General features: G+C 38.2%; 1 protein-coding gene across 1 annotated transcript in view; it reads left to right on the plus strand.

Moving 5' to 3' along the window:
- The first annotated feature begins 10,774 nt into the window (after positions 1-10,774).
- LOC307170480 (uncharacterized protein) overlaps positions 10,775-17,990 on the plus strand; it is a 154,942-nt gene continuing 147,726 nt past the window's right edge. The window contains exons 1-2 of the mRNA XM_079891600.1: positions 10,775-10,831; positions 16,342-17,219. Coding sequence (XP_079747726.1) covers positions 16,420-17,219 — 800 coding nt within the window. The 5' untranslated portion in view covers positions 10,775-10,831; positions 16,342-16,419. The remainder of the gene's footprint in view (positions 10,832-16,341; positions 17,220-17,990) is intronic.

A 17,990-nucleotide genomic window follows, 5' to 3' on the forward strand; every position in this document is an offset into this window, starting at 1 on the left:
AATGCTTGCTTATGAAGACTATAAGCCCATTATAAAAATAAAAAAACAAGAAAAAAAACAAAAACAATACTGCTGCATCAGCAAAAGAAAGAGAGTTGGCTTGGCAAAAAATAACGGACAGAGTAAATGCATGAGTTTATAAAATTATAAATGGGCTATTTTCCCCTTTCATTGTGACGCAAAAATTATTTGGGGCATGTAGTAAAAATAGACAAGTATTTACTTGTTGGCCTCCATACACTTCTTAATATTACAGTAGTAATGCACATAATTGGCTAGTAATATGTTGGCTTCTTGTTTTATCAGGTGTAATCCTTCTGGAGCCAGAAGAAGTGTGAGCCAAGTCAAAATGAAACACAAAAACATTCTCCAGCAAGGTAATATTTTCTAAACTTGTTACTGACGCCATGTAATTTAGTTTTCTATGTAGCCAATAGAAAGAAGGCTGAGGCCTGTAAAACAGGTGGGGGTCCACCTCCACCTTCCCTCACCCCAGCTGAGGAGCTGGCACTGTCCCTTAATAAAGGGCGACCTGTGGTCGATGGGATTCCAGGGGGCAGTTCATCAGACTCAGCTACCAAGACAAGTGGCTTAGTAAAATGTAGGTGTACCATATTAATACTTATGATTTATTGATGTTTTCACTGTTTTTGTCAGTGTTTTAATAAAGAAAATCATCAACATTGTCACCATTTTAAATAGGCATTTTGAATGCATTTTACAGTCATTGATTCACTTGTGCAGTATGCATGCTGCTTTGACTGCATATGCTGTGTACTGTAATCTTATTACTAGTACTCTTAGATGTTCCTAATGTCCTTCTTTATTAGTTGTATTTGTTTAATAATATACATTGAGTATTTAATATGCATGATTATCTTATTGGTTTAATTATCTTGCAGTTGCTGATGGCCACATTGAATTATTGGATCCTCCTGCAACACCACACTCTGTCACAGTTGTAAGTGATTATTGTCTTTAGGTTTCTGTTTGCTAGACCAAGCATCCTTCCTTACTTTCACTGTAGGCTGAAGATGAAGAGACCACTTCTGCTGTGACAGAAACAGAAAATGTGGGGAGGCCCATAGAGGTATGATGCATAGAATGAATTCCCCCTTTTTTGCATAAGAGAATAAATAAATTGTCATTGTCATTTTACAGAATATGGCAGGAGATTTTAATACAGATGAGGGTCCATCTACCTCCATACAGAATCTTAGCAGTGTGAGAAATGTTCTGCAGTTCTCCTTCCTCATTTAAATATTTGGTCTGTGTTTGTATTACATACTTTATCAGTCATGTTTAATTATTCTGTCTTTCTAGTTGCCTGCCAAAGAGCTGTATAAGGTCCACCTTCAAAAGCAAATCAGAAAAAGTGACATGGAGATGGACCTTATACAGCTTCAAATGGAGGAGAAAAGGCTTAACCTAAAAAAAGGCCAAACTTGAATTGCTGGAGCACCAGCTTAAGGTGGGAAAAAGTATGTGAACAGTAATCTGTCATTGGTTGATGAATGAAATCTAAAGCAATAAATACAAATGTCTTTTGTTACAGGAAATAAAGAAACAATGAACAACACTTGACTGTTAACTGGTTTTAATTAAAGTGATTTTGGCAAATCATGTCTCGTACCACCCTGCCATCTCTTTGGTCTACTGGGTTAACTGGGGGTTCCTCTTGGCCATCTTCAAGAGAAGGGGGGGGGGGGGGGGGCACTCTCACCTCTCAGTGTGGCAATGTTGTGAAGAACAACACAAGCAGCTGTGATGTCACATGACCTTTCTGGGCTGACCCTGAGCCCACGCAGGCACTGAAACCTTGCCTTCAGGATGCCTATGGTCCATGTTCTGCTGTGGGCCAGGTTGAATTGTGCCTGTGGTCCAGGCTCAGGTTCAGGGTAGGGTGTCATCATATAGGGCAGACAGGGGTACCCTCTGTCCCCCAGCAAGTAACCATTGAAGTGTCATAAAGGTAGTTAAAGTGTATAATTGCATAAAAAAAAACAAAATAAAAAATAAAAATAAACATTGTGTAAGGCAAAACATACCCTGTTGAAATTTGTGGCACAATGATGACTCCCTAAACATTCTGGCATCATGTACAGACCCTGGCCATTGGCTTAAACATTAGCGATGAGGTGGGTTGCATCACATATTACCTAGTTAGTGGGGACCAGTAATGAGGGTGATTTAATGGTTTAAAGGTGCCATGTGTCATGTCTGGCAAAAAAAATCAAGTCATACTCCACATTCCATACCAGATGGGGGCAGTATACCTCCAGAAAGTGAATTGGTCTACTCTAGAGTAACAAACGAGAAACGGCATAGTCTCTATGCTCCGCCCCTACCTTCTTAGCTGCACATATACAAGTTAAAATAGGGACAACATCTATTTAGAGTGTTACGTATGCTGCCCGCCTGAAGCTAATTTAGCAGCATATCAAGTTTGATTTTCATTAGCAATACCACTTCTAGCTAAGTTATCATTAGTCACCAAAAAACATTCGGTCTCATTACACCTTGCAATGTTTTCCGTTACGTTTCGTGCGTCCAGGGTGTGTAAAGCAGAAGCAGCCTGGCCAGCGGCGGAGTATGCGCGATCCGTGAGTGCTGAAGACGTTCTGCACGGCTTTGATGGGTGCGCAGGAAGACACAAATGGGCGGCGACAGCTTCTTCCAGTGGCGGGAGCTTTTTCCTCAGCGCCGTCAACAGATAGAGCGTTACTAAAACTGTATACACCGCCGCCGACTTGAGCTGCAAAGAAGCTCTGGCCGCCCTGTCAAGGACGCTTGTCAAAAAGTACGGGGAAACTTGACCGCTCTGAATATAGTGAGTGAGTGCGTGCGCACGGCCGGGGCTCGCTCTCGCTCTCTCTCCTTCTCTGCTAGTCCTTAGAGGCAGAAGAGCGCGTGCGCGCTTAAAATGTCATATTTTGGTATGATCGTTCACCCGCCAGTGTGGCGGATAGCCTTTTGAGATTTTTTTTGTGCTTCAGAGCGCGGTTTTTTCCCTGCAGCGGGTGGTGGTAGTCTCTTGCCAAGGGCTTCAGCCATCCTTCCGCTCTCTTCCCTGAACTGAAATGTAGTAGTGGGCTGTACTTTCCACACGATTGACATCAGGTTCAAGTACGCCCACAAGCCGTGCGAGTTATTCGTGTATTGCATGTTTGGCTGGTGGTTATGTTGCCCGTATACCGCCTCCCATGGCCGAAACTGGTATTACGACACCTGTCGGGCCGTGGCTAGTAATGCTAATGCTAATTAAGGTTGATATCTCTGCAGCACTATAACTTGACATTTTTTTTAATGACATCATCGCCCTTATTTCTTCTCATTCTTTTGATGCGTGTAGCTCATTTTTGGGATATTTTTACCTCAATTTTTACACATGGCACCTTTAAACACCCAAACATTTAGCACCCAAAAAATCTATTGTCACCTGCACATTGATGCTATGGATTGACTTCCTATTAACATAGTCTCCTTCATTGACTGAAGGAGCTTTAATGGGAATGTGGGTTCCATCAATGCACCCAATCACATTTGGGAACCCTGAAATTGAAAGTTATATAATTAGAAACTTTTAAAATTATTGTGACTGTCACTGTATACAGTATGAATAGATTAAGTATAGTGCTATGTAACTAAAATGGTATTTCATAGAATATCATAGAATGGACAAACCCGCCACTCTGTGGAATTCCTCTTTAATGACCCTCAGTGGTTTATGGCCAGGGAACTGCACAAAAGTGTGTAGGAACCGTTTGAGCGCAATGCATACTGTACGAACAGCCCTACACACAGTTGCCTTTCCCACATGCTCTGCATCGCCTATTGTATACAAAAAACTCACTGTCGCGAAAAAGTTAAATAAATGGAGTTAAATATTTAACTCCATTATCTTCGTTTAATAAATTAATGATTCTTTTGAAAAAGGCAACGCTCCCGCAAATATTCATTTGGATACGAAAACACATTGATACGTGGTCGTATCACCCTCTCACGGTGGAAAAGAATTCGTATTATCTGTGCTTCCACATCCAATGGATCGTCTTTAAAACGGCACGCCATGCTCAGTAACCTTCTGAAACAAACTAACCCTGAAACATAACCTGCTACCGAGCAGGTTATCTTCAGAGAGTAAGTTCCTATGGTTACATACATACCCAGAAAGTTACCTCCGTTTTTGGAACCGAAAGTTGAGGTTATCCACTAACTTACCCTTAAACTTACCCGGGTATGTCACATAACCTGCTTTCTGGAATACCCCCCTGGTCAGCATCGCTGTTGAATCCAGTGCTGCTTTTTAGCTCGCGCCAATGAGTGAAAGCCTGACCGATTGAGACTATCCGATTGTTAAGTCTGACGTCACGCGTGACGTTTAGCCTTTTCCGGGTCCAAGCGCTCCGCTCGCTCGTCCAGAAATAACAATGGCGGAGCCAGTAAATTTATTTACGATCACGATCTTCTTTAGTGAGGCACCATTGACGGTCAAAAAGGGTTTAAATTCTTTTAACTCCAACAAAGTGGTTAGTGTAGCTCATCAATCAGGTGGCATAATTAAGGGTAGAGTCCAGGCATCAATGAAAAAGATGATTTACGAGGTTGAGGTGAGTTAGCTGTAAGCTAGCTAGCTAGTTGACATAATTTGATATTCCATGTTCTGGATGAGGTATTTCAAAAGAAAACATGTTCAGGACTGCTATAACTGTGGATGTAATCGAAGATGAAATGGCAAATATGTGACTGCCAGGTTTTAGAGGGTTAAGTTAGTGAACTTAGGCTAGTCAATTTAGTAACGTTAGTATGATCTGACAGCCCCGGGATGGCTACAGAAGTATAAGGATAAACATCGTTTTTTAGAAGTGTTAGGGTTAAATTGTTTTCAATATAGGTTCACGTTGAGGGACAAGCAGTCAAGTAATCGGCAGAGACAAGTGCCATCATATGGCAGCTTTGTTGATTTGAGTTGAGAAAAATGTGTCCCGCACCGACGTGGGATGTGTGGAAGAAGGCCAACACTCCGAAGGGGGACGAAATTGCATCCAAGAGAGTGTCTGAGATGACACCAACCACAACACGAGGTTTGTAATAAGTTTGTTGACGTTGCCTGGTTTTAATTATTTTCTTAAATACGTAATGTGGTTTAAAGCTATTGCTAATAAGATTAATCATATTTATGAATCTCTTCTGACATAAACTCACGGTGTGTTGTAATTCAGCTAAAAATCATGACTGTGAGCTTTATCACCACATTGAAATATAGTTGCAAGACAGTGAGGCTGAGATGTACACTGTGAATTTTTTTTTAATTTTTTTTAAAAAGCTTAGATTTTGTGCTATGAATGATCATAATAAAATGCTGTTAAATTGAGAAATAATCATCACTTGAAATTATCTTAAATACTACTATTCATTTTTATAACCAGTTTTATACCATTATTTCAGCTGGCATCAAAAGACCTGTCACCCAGGAGGAGGACTGTTCCTATCTGATACCGGCCTGCTTGGTGGATCTCCGGATGGGACAGTGTCTGGAAACTGCGTGATTGAAGTCAAGTGTCCGTGGTCAGCCAGAACCAAGACTATCCTGCAGGCTGCAGAGAATAGGGACTTTTTCCTGGAGTTTGATGAAGCAGTTGGTTCCCTGACACTAAAACTCACAACTACTGGCATCAGATCCAGGGAAACCTGCACCTGCCCGGAGCTAACAGCGGTCACCTGCTTGTGTGGACTCCTCTTGATCTTGTCCTTCTGCCAGTGCTCAAAGACCCAACATGGGCTGTTAACATTGACATTCTGGAAATATTTTATAAATATGTTTTCCTACCATACATTCTCTCACAGTTGTAGGTACTGTTCAATTTGAAAATAAATGAGAATTTTACATTACACACAAGCAAGGCATTTATTTATTATACTTGTTTGTAGGACCTTCATGCTACACACAAAACTTTTAAATGTAACATTTTATTTTACAGTGTCCTTTTTACATGTTACATGTACTTACCATAGCAATAACAGTACATTAAGCATAAATACATGCAACTAACCCTCAACCAATCCTACCCTAATATTACTCAGTACTTATATATATATTATACTGTAACATTGACACCTTAAAATATAGAGTAACCAAATAAAATATATATACAGTTATTTATATACAGACATATGTATTACACCCATTAACCTGTATTTTGAATTTTTTTTATCTGATTTCTGCAAGCAAATATGCAGAAATCAATGTATGTACAATAGTTAAAGGGATAGTTCACCCAAAAATGAAAATTAGCCCATGATTTACTCTCCCTCAAGTCATCCTAGGTGTATACGGCATTCTTCTTTCAGATGAATACAATCAGAGTTATATTAAAAACATGTCCTGGCTCTTCTAAGCTTTATAAGCTTATGCAAAAAGAGTAACCCTTGAACTTGACGCACAACGTAATGACGATGGCTTCAGGGTGAGTAAATCATGGGCTAATTTTTATTTTTGGGTGCACTATCTCTTTAAAGGAGAACTCCGGTCAATTTTAACATTGAGCTCATTTTTTTGTACTTTTGGAGTGCTGTCAATACAGAGAACAACGACAAAAATCGGTGTTGCCTACACCGAGTTATTCTATTTTTATAATTTGCACCCTGTTGACTTCAATGGGGCAAGTACTAAACCTGCTTTTAGCCTCTTAACATCCTTGATGTGTCATTACAAGTGCACAGAAAATGTGAGTGATTCCTTCTGAGTGAACACGAGTTAATCTGACTGCAGTAGATGTGAAAGATATGTATAAAAATGATGTTATTTAAGCCAGCGCAAATACCTGTTTACATCCTGTTTTTCGGTTGAAGTCCAAAGTAGTCGATTGCCGAGTTCACGCGCATAGGTTTAGTTACCTATGATCACGCGCGTGAACTCGGCAATCGACTACCGGAGTTCTCCTTTAAGCTCAATATCTTTAACTCATCCAATTTCACAGAGAATGGGTGTTTGTAAATTTGTAAGACACACACACACTTTAAGAATTTTGTTAATATTTTGTTTGAACTGGTACGGAATGTGGTCCAAAATATGAAAATTTCAGTCGCTAAATTTAACGCTCCACATGTATCCTAGCTTTTGAGATGAGTCTGTTATTGTTCACTTCCTCCTGGGTAAACGGTCCATTGACGAGAAAAGACGGGATGTTCAGGGAAACTGTCCCAAATTGTGAAGCCCTTGTCTGAAAAAAAAATTATAAACAAAATAAATTTTAATATTACTTAAATTTGTCATGTGAACACACTACAATAACATTAACCCTCTATGGCATGACTTTTTGTTTTTTGGGAAAAAAAATCTTTCACCCCATTTTTTGGGAGCTTGGGGGTCCTTGATAACATATCCATCATAAAATGTGCCCCCCCTCCACCCCTGAACCAGATATGGGTTTGTTGCCTCAGGGCAACACTGTGCTACGAGGGTACTAAAACTCAAAGGTTTTCTACATAAGTGGAATAAGGGAAAACAAGCAATATGTGCATTAGAAAATGATTTATTTTGACAAACATCAATCACAAATGGTTTTAACCTATCACAAACATCAAATAATCAACAAAAACAACTATTACTACTAATTACAACTAACACCCCCCATAACACTTTATGTATACATTTTCATTTTCATATGAACATTTACACCAAACACTACACATACACATACATATGGGGGGTGTTAGTTGTAATTAGTAGTAATAGTTGTTTTTGTTGATTATTTGATGTTTGTGATTGTTTTTTTTTTTTTATTGTTTTTTCTATGTTTATGTAACATAGGGTGCTTTCACACTTGCATTTTTGGTACACACCTGGGTTCGATTGACATCAGAGTTTGGTTTGATTGGATGAAAAACTCACCCTTTCCGAACCATACCCCAGTCTGAATAAAAAGTGTGGTCTGGTGTTCACGTGAATTGTGGAAGTGACGTATGATTTAATAAAACTTTGTGTTTGTGTGTTCTCACTCCCTTTTCTGGCAAACGTGACTGACGCACTGCATACTTTGGGGTGGTGGTGGGGGGGGAGGGGTTACTCTTAAGCAATTAAAATGTCTTTTCCGTTGTTTTTTTTATTTGTTTTTTACAGTTAAAATTACAGGAAAAAAATACAATCACAACTAACACCCCCCATATGTATGTGTAGTGTTTGGTGTAAATGTTCATATGAATATGAACATTTATACATAAAGTGTTATGGGGGGTGTTAGTTGTAATTAGTAGCAATAGTTGTTTTTGTTGATTATTTGATGTTTGTGATAGGTTGAAACCATTTGTGATTGATGTTTGTCAAAATAAACAAAATAAAATAAACCTTCTAATGCACATATTGCTTGTTTTCCCTATTCCACCTATGTAGAAAACCTTTGAGTTTTAGTACCCTCGTAGCACAGTGTTGCCCTGAGGCAACGAACAAAAAAACACAGTTTTAGTATATAAATAAAAACAAAATAAATCTTTAAACAATCAAACATACTTCTTTACATACTGATGCCCATGCATATATTTTTTAATAAAACAATATTTTAACTTAAACATGTTAAAAAGTGATATTTATCTTACTAATTGGTGGCACTCTGTAGCATGTGGTTTTGCTTCATTAAAGCACAGCTCCACCCCCCCAAAAAAGGTCACACCCACTTCAGCCCCTCATTGCATTGAACAGACATGTCAGGTGATATTATATATTAAAAAAATGTATATAAAAAAATTAAAGGGGCGGTGTGAGGTCCAAAAATGTGGTTTGTTGCCTGAGGGCAACACCATGCCATAGAGGGTTAAAGCAGTCATTGGCAATAATTGCTGTCTACAAATGTTTTGTTTCAAGTGTGTGCATGTGTGTACTGTACACTGTAGTTTGTGTCCGTTTTTATTTAGCTTGTTGTCCTGTTAGTTTATGCTTGTTCTGTGTATGTATACTAACTAAGAGCAAAGATCAGAGTCAAATATGTAAACATACCTGGCCATTAATCATGATTCTGATCTTATATCTCAGACTCCCTCCAACAATACTCAATTATTATAGCAAGAAAAAACATTAAACCAGTTAAAGTATGATAATATGCTAACATTTCTCATTAACGTTACACCCATTTACCTGTTTATTACTTTTAAATCTGATTTCTTCAAGCAAATTTTCAGAAACGAATGTATGTACAATAACTTACAGTTAAAAGAATAGTTCACTAAAAAAATGAAAATTACCCCATGATACCTGAAGCCATCCTAAGTGTACATGACATTCTTCTTTCAGACGAATATAATCGGAGTTATATTAATAATGTCCTAGATGTATTATAGAAATGAGAAACGTTAGCAGATTATCATACTTAAACTGGTCTAATGGTTTTTTCTTGCTCCGTAAACACATCTTCGTGCTTCAGCTTATCTTTGACTATTGCCAAAGCTAATCTTAGCTAGCTAGTTTCATCTCAACAAGGCAGCACAGAACAATGCCTGACAACCCTAACATGATGCAAGATTTGGGTTTATAACAACAAACAACACATAAAACCCATTGACTGCATAAGCCTTTTTCTCAAAGCACTGGTTTTGCTTCGGCGCCAGTGGATGCTAACGTTAGCACCCACTGGCGCCAAAATTTCTTCATTCGTTTAAGATTTGTAACTTACCTTATCAACTGCAGCCATTTCCTCTTCTCTTTGTCGTCACAGGGAAATCGGTAAAATGACAGCTGAATGTCACTTGTTTTTTTAACTCAGATTTGTTCACCAGACATTAGGAAAATATGACATACTGATGTGCCGTTACATTTCATTAATAAAAATAATTTAGTAGCCTATCCTTGCCTTGTTTTTGAATGAATAAATCAAATAGTGTAAAATACATTTCAGAGAAAGTTTTTCTCAATCTTTTCCACTGGCCAAATAGTAGTTTTAATTGATTTATATTTTTAATGGAAACAGATAGACCCTGTTGTGCATTATTTGCACGAAACCATTTTCTCAGACAATCTGCTATTATCATAAGCAATTAGTTAAAACATTAAAACACAGCATGCCAGAGGAAAAGTGTTCAAAAGCATTCCATCCACAACAAATATTTAATAAATGTTTATATCAGAAGTAATACATTACACATTTTTAATGGTTAAAGCAAAATTTAAATTTCAAGAACGCAGCTTCCTGGTCATTATACCTGTGTTCATTATAAATACATTGGTTGTCAAGGAAACGGGGGGTTTTCTAACGTTATGATTAGTACTCCTGCTTATTTGCCGGTTTAAAAAAGTAAGAGTTTGTAAGGACATTTTGCGTCAAATGTGCATACAACAAAGTTGGAAACAATGTCTGTAGTAGGCTACTTATACGATTTTATTACATGACCTCAGCAAAAAAAAAAAAAAAAAAAAACTTACACAGCTGTGAGGTAAGTATTAAATTCGCCCACCGCCTATAAGCAGTTCTGCTTTCTCCGATGGTAAGAGACACCCTCTCATCTCACTATAATAAGACACATCTCTGGAGGCATGCTCCAAGTACACTCTCATCTCATCCCAATTCCCACATTTGTAGTAATTACACTATAACGCGTCGCGAACCGGAAATTGTAACGCGTGAGCACGCGAAAGTCTGTCTATTTTTTTATCTTTGCAAAGGTCCCAGGACAGGAGCTCCGTAGTATTTACCTCAATACAAGTGGCTCTGCTGTAATTTATTTCCTCGTTCCAAACCCGGAAGTGTAAAAAAGAAAGAAAGAAAAGAAACCGAAAGCAGTCGATGACTGTTAAGACGCCATTTTGGAAGATAGAAAATCAGAAATCTCTTCACGTGTGACAGTAAGTTCGTTAAACTTTTCATAGCTGTAATATTGAGAGTATTTGTGCCTAAACAGACTTTATGACAAACTCAAACTCAAATACACGATAAAGTTGAAAGTTATTCGTGATACTAGTCTACTGTAACACTCATTAAATGGCCGAAAATGGTTAAACTTAGGCCTACACTTATTTTTTATTTAACCCCTTACCTGACAGGGATCACTGGTGATCCCAGATTATTTTAGTTCAAAATATGTTTGAGCTTATATATCTCAATATTAATAACAGTCTGGTTAATTTTGAGTCTTGAACTAAACTCTCAAGGGTTGGCTTTCTAAATGTATGTGTGTTATGTTTCTATTCAGAATTACTTATGAGCAGTAACCTTTTTATTTTGGGCATTTCATGTATGCAGCACTTGCCAAAATTGGGGGTGATGAGCAAGGGGTTAACAGGAGAATTTTAGTTTAATTTTTAAATATTTAGTTGACTGTAAACTATTTCATTATTTAAATAATCTATATAGGCCTAATGTGTGTTCAGTGATGATGACTGTGGAAAGGAAGTGTAGTCGCAGGATAAACACAAACGCGTAAAAACAACATCATATTTGCTTAATGCGAGACGAAAAACGGATTGTGAAAAACAGAGTTCAGCAGTGTCATTAACCCTTGTGCATTGTTTAAATTTACTACCTTTCGTTATGTTTCGTGGCTGAAAACAGCCACTACTTTAAACTGCTGTAAAAATGTATCAGATAAATATTTTTTTCAAATTTTTTTTTGCATGAATCTATTAATCAACCTCAGTCCTGCTCAAAAATATTAAATGTTTAAAAAAATTCAGGATTTTAACTCTTTAATTGCCAAATTCGTAAATGATGTCACTGATTTGGGGAAAAAAAACACACAAAATTACTCATTTTCAATAAAAAATGTGATTGTGGACTGGATTTTTTTTACCTTTTATCACAGTCTTGGACATGTCAAAGATTAGAAACAACATTGGTTTTGATGCATTGTTAGTTTTTGTGCAGCATCAGATTTTAACTTTTTCTCCCTCATTTACTGTTCGTGGCTGTTTTTGCCCCATTGACTTCCATTATAACCACATTTTTTGATTGCAAAGCCATGACACCATATAATCATGCATTTTTGATTGTTGGTGGTTTTCCCTGTTGGGAAGAGGTAAAATTTATAATTTTTACTGTTCATAACCAGGTGGCACCATTAACCCTTTAGATAGGCCTGGGCAAAAAAAAAGCTTAGTTTCTGGCTTTTACATGGAGTTATATGGAGTTTATAAGGAGTATAATAGCATAATAAAGTGTGTGTGTGTGCGTGTGTGTGTGTGTGTGTGTGTGTGTGTGTGTGTGTGTGTGAACTCACCTTGATGCGTCTGAGAAAATCTAAATATGTACCTCAGGGGTCCGTTCTTCGTACGTCGCTAACTCAGTTAGCTGGATTTGATTGTTGGCGATTTGGCATGATCTTGGATTGTTTGGTTCTTCGACGCTCATCCTGGACTTGCTGTCATAGCAACATGTGCGCAAACTTAAACCTGCTCGGGAGCAGGCTTATTTAATGTTAACAGGATTAGATCCCGGCTTCATAAGCGGAGCTGATACGGGAAGTCCAGCGCAGCGCGATAGTGCACTTTCTGAAATATATATTTTTTCTCGTGATTCGTGAGATTGTCGTTTTTTGTCGCTTTTATGTTTAAAAAACAGTTTTAGTTTTTTTTTTTTTTGTGGCATTTCCAAGCCACTTAAAGGGACAGTTCACCCAAAAATGGAAATTCTGTCATCATTTACTCTCCCTCAAGTTGTTCCAAACCTGTATGATTTCCTTTCTTCTGCTGAACACAAAAGAAGATATTTTGAAGGGAAACCCTGATTCACATTTATGCACATTATTTGAAAGTGGTAAGGAAAGTTCCACAATTAAATATCAAGCTCACTGTATTACATACACTTATGCTGATCCTAACAGAACTGCATTTTTTCATAGGTGATTATGACATGTTCCTGCAGACAGGTGTTTTATGACCCCATTCCCTGACCCAAACCAGTTACAATGCAGCTCTAGCCAGGACAAGGGCACACAATGAAATGAACTTTGGCTAACTAAAGGGAAGATTTCAGTGTCTGAAAAGTCTGAGGGTTGCACACCTGACAGGGCCTGTGACATTGGTGCATGTGCCATATTACACAACATTGCCAAAAAAACCCCACTTTTCATTAAATGTTTAATAAAAGACAAATATGCTTAGCTCCTTGAGTTTTATTTCAATTGTTCTTTGTAAAGAAAAGCCAGTGGTCAAGTGCCTGCAACAAGAGATATTAGACACATGCCTCATGCAACAAATAAAAAGGAAAAGTTGGCTATACACTGCCCACCTGTAGGCCTATGTGTCCTCTGTCTGTGCAGACTCTTCTGTAGGCCTTTCTGTAGATGTGGAATCCTGCGACTTATATTGCAGCCATAAAGCATACAAGTATAAATTAAGTAGAGTTATTTCTGCACTTGTAGGTAGGCTAGTTCCTCCATATGACAGTTATCTGAGAGGGTTTATTCACTGTCCAGTGCAATGGAAACAAATGGACATTATAAGTCTTATACTTTCTTTCCTTTAGAGAGTTAGAAAATGTCCACTTACTGCACATATTTCAGCCACCACTTTCTTGGGAACAGATACAAGTGTTATTATGTAAAAGTGCACAAAAGAGGAAAACACAATGTCATTACAATGAACTACACTCGGGAAAAATGTGATCAATAACTCATGGCAAAATATTTTTACATTAACATAAGTTTATCAGTTTTCACTTTCACAAGTCAAAGCAATTCATCATTACTCAAGATTTAACAGTTGAAATGACTGTACGGCCTTAATTTAATGCAGCAGAAAATATTTTACAGTGTAGGCTACTAAGATCTTTTCTTTTCTTTTTTTCTCAGCCTTTTCCTTGGTTGCTTTTATAAACAGACAACCATTTATTTAACAGTACCTTTTATAAAAGAGACTATAATTTAACTAAAAATTACCATTATGTAGAATATTTTTGTACTTCACTTTTATTTGTTCCCATGTTCTAGTATGGTGACTGACATTACAATGCACAAAGTAATAATGCAATTATTAAAATACAAAAATATAGGCTAATAAGTGCTAAAAACATCTAACATGGCCAATTCTAACGGATTTAAATTGTCTGCTACTTTTTGCCAGCCCTCTCTCCTGGCTTTTGCAGACTTTGAGGTGTTCCCTGGCATTTTGATTAAACATTAAAATTCTGAATAAACTTCGACTATTAGTTCTTGCTCTGCGGAGGAGAAAAACTGAGCGCGCTCTTTGGCCACGCTGAACAGCCAATAGCAGCGTTGCTGATCAATGTTTCTACTATCGATACATATCCCCTTTTAAACTTCGCATGAACGCGCAATTATCTCAGATAACTCAATCCAGCGATACTAATCATATCCGGAAAGTGTGTTCGAAGAACCGAGTTAGCCAGATCATGATTCGCACGATGATATCATCCTGGATGTGCCATTTGATCTCGGATGTAATAAGCAACGTACGAAGAACGGGCCCCAGCTCTCAGAACTACATGGATTAAACAAAAACAAAGTAAGTGTATTTATGGATCTGCTGCCTTTTGATGGTGAGAAATGCAGACTAAACAAAAACAAAGCAAGTGGATTTAAACGCGTGCATGCAAGCCTGCTGGTCATTTGATGGTGAGAAGAGCAGCAAGCAACATGAGAAAGGGCTTGACTTGTAGTGAAGTTTTAGAGATGATTATGCATCCTGACCACTCCAGCGAGCTGCAGGAAGTATCGTCTTCTCCCTCTGACACCACAGACTCAGGAGAGTCAGATCCTGATTTGGATGTGGCACCCTCATCATCCTCTCTAGCTTCCACTGAAGGCGAGGAGGATTCGGAGGATCCTGGATCTGGGTGGATTGGGAGAAACGGCGAAGTGTGGTTTTCCACTAACGCGGAGACAACTCCCTTTCTTCATCCTGCCAGAGGCGTGACTCCAGGGCCGACGCGCTATGCCATCACAAGGCATAGTCATACATGTTTGTATGACTGTACAAACATGTATGTGTTGACGCAAGTCATGCTGACAATGAGGTCAATCATCTCCTCCGTAAAGACTCTCCTGAGTCTGTGGTGTCAGAGGGAGAAGACGATACTTCCTGCAGCTCGCTGGAAGGGTCAGGATGCATAATCATCTCTAAAACTTCACTATAAGTCAAGCCCTTTCTCATGTTGCTTGCTGCTCTTCTCACCATCAAATGACCAGCAGGCTTGCATGCACGTGTTTAAATCCACTTGCTTTGTTTTTGTTTAGTCTGCATTTCTCACCATCAAAAGGCAGCAGATGCATAAATACACTTACTTTGTTTTTGTTTACTCCATGTAGTTCTGAGAGCTGAGGTGCATATTTTGATTTTCTCAGACGCATCAAGGTGAACACACACACACACACACACACACACACACACACACACACACACACTTTATTATGCTATTATACTCCATATAACTCCATGTAAAAGCCAGAAACTAAGCTTTTTTTTGCACAGGCCTATCTAAAGGGTTAATGGTGCCACCTGGTTATCAACAGTAAAAATTACAAATTTTACCTCTTCCCAACAGGGAAAACCACCAACAATCAAAAATGCATGATTATATGGTGTCATGGCTTTGCAATCAAAAAATGTGGTTATAATGGAAGTCAATGGGGCAAAAACAGCCACGAACAGTAAATGAGGGAGAAAAAGTTAAAATCTGATGCTGCACAAAAACTAACAATGCATCAAAACCAATGTTGTTTCTAATCTTTGACATGTCCAAGACTGTGATAAAAGGTTAAAAAAAAATCCAGTCCACAATCACATTTTATATTGAAAATGAGTAATTTTGTGTTTTTTTTCCCCCAAATCAGTGACATCATTTACGAATTTGGCAATTAAAGAGTTAAAATCCTGAATTTTTTTTAAACATTTAATATTTTTGAGCAGGACTGAGGTTGATTAATAGATTCATGCAAAAAAAATTGAAAAAAATATTTATCTGATACATTTTTACAGCAGTTTAAAGTAGTGGCTGTTTTCAGCCACGAAACATAACGAAAGGGTTTTGCCCACAGTGTACTGTTGAGTTTTTGAAAAATTTCAAAGCATTTTCCCAAAATATGTGTCAAAATAAGATTTGTCACCAAAAATCATTCCATTTGCTGAAACACAGAAAAAGTTATGGCCAAATTTAGATTCAAAAATACCCCATAGTGGATGAAAACATCCCCAACAGCACATAAGGGTTAAAGTGAAGGTGAATCCAGTGTTTAAACGAGGCTGCTGTGTTTGAAAGTGTGGCCCACATGTTGCTCTAAAAACAACATTACAGTAACTAAAGACTGTTGACATTAAGTTATAGTGAATTAAATGCCATTTAAACAAAATGTGTAAAAAATCAGTTGTGTTTTGTGCATGTTTTCTGTGTCCACATAAAGGCCTGGAAAGTCACTCATCAAGGAGGAAGAGAAGGAGCAAACTTCCTGTAAAATGAGGAGGATAACCATACCTGTAAAATGAGTGTGTGTGAGGAGAGAGAGGAGGAGGAGAACCAGACCTGTAAAATGAGTGTGTGTGAGGAGAGAGAGGAGGAGGCGTCTGTTCACACTCAGAGAGCAGCATATCCAGTATCCAGCTGTGTGTCCATGAAGAGTAACTACTCCATGCAAGAGCCCCCTATGTTCAGTAATGGACCATATCCAGGATTCAGCTGTGTGTCCATGAAGAGTAACCACTCCATGCAAGAGCCCCCTATGTTCAGTAATGGACCATATCCAGTATCCAGCTGTGTGTCTATGAAGAGTAACCACTCCATGCAAGAGCCCCCTGTGTTCAGTAATGGACCATATCCAGTATCCAGCTGTGTGTCTATGAAGAGTAACCACTCCATGCAAGAGCCCCCTGTGTTCAGTAATGGACCATCTTCAGGATTCAGCTGTGTGTCTATGAAGAGTAACCACTCCATGCAAGAGCCCCCTGTGTTCAGTAATGGACCATATCCAGTATCCAGCTGTGTGTCTATGAAGAGTAACCACTCCATGCAAGAGCCCCCTGTGTTCAGTAATGGACCATATCCAGTATCCAGCTGTGTGTCTATGAAGAGTAACCACTCCATGCAAGAGCCCCCTGTGTTCAGTAATGGACCATCTTCAGGATTCAGCTGTGTGTCTATGAAGAGTAACCACTCCATGCAAGAGCCCCCTATGTTCAGTAATGGACCATATCCAGTATCCAGCTGTGTGTCTATGAAGAGTAACAACTCCATGCAAGCGCCCACTACGTTCAGTGATGGACCTGCTGTGACCTCTGACTCTGTGTGAGTATCATGAAGTTCAGGGCCGGTCTAGATTCTGTTGGTGCCCTTGACAAGATATTGCAATAACACACATACAGACAAATACAAGTGTGTTTATGGTTGCACAAATAGTTGTTAAAATAAAAGGCAAAAAGGCTATATAAAATATGTATCCAAATTGAATATATTTATAGATGATGGTCTTGGAATCCAGATAACTAGTTAGTCTCATTCGCCTCTTACCTGGCAACCCTATTATTAAGCATAGACTGGAAAATTACATATCCAAACTTAAATGATTGCTGTACTATATTTTTCTTTTCTATTAATTTAAAACCTGTGCCTGGGCACCTAAAACTGCAAGTCAGAGTGACAAATCCAACCAAGTTGTCTTTCAAATTTGTCTCAAACTATCAATATGCTCTGGGAGTTTTAGGCGCAGTATGGCCGCTAGGAGACATTCAAACTCCATTTGGTGATTTAAAAACTTGTAGGATTTTAATTCATGAATGCTTTGGACTACTGGCCTCTTTTGATAAAAGACACATAGGGTTTTATTGCTGAAGGGAAAGCAAGCAACAACAGAAGCAAAAATGAAGTTTTACACTGAACTTGCATTAAAAGTAAATAAAATGAAAAAGTTTCCACTAGTGGTCAGTTTAAGTTTAAAGTTTTAAGTTTATTCTAAAGTAATTCTTCAAAATATCAAATAAACATCAACGACTCAAACAAATTGTAGTTATGATTCTTACATCATAAATGAAAATATATAACTGACAAAAAGCAACAACA

This window comes from Squalius cephalus, assembly GCF_949319135.1.
Source record: "Squalius cephalus genome assembly, chromosome: 1".
Taxonomy (NCBI): Eukaryota; Metazoa; Chordata; class Actinopteri; order Cypriniformes; family Leuciscidae; genus Squalius; species Squalius cephalus.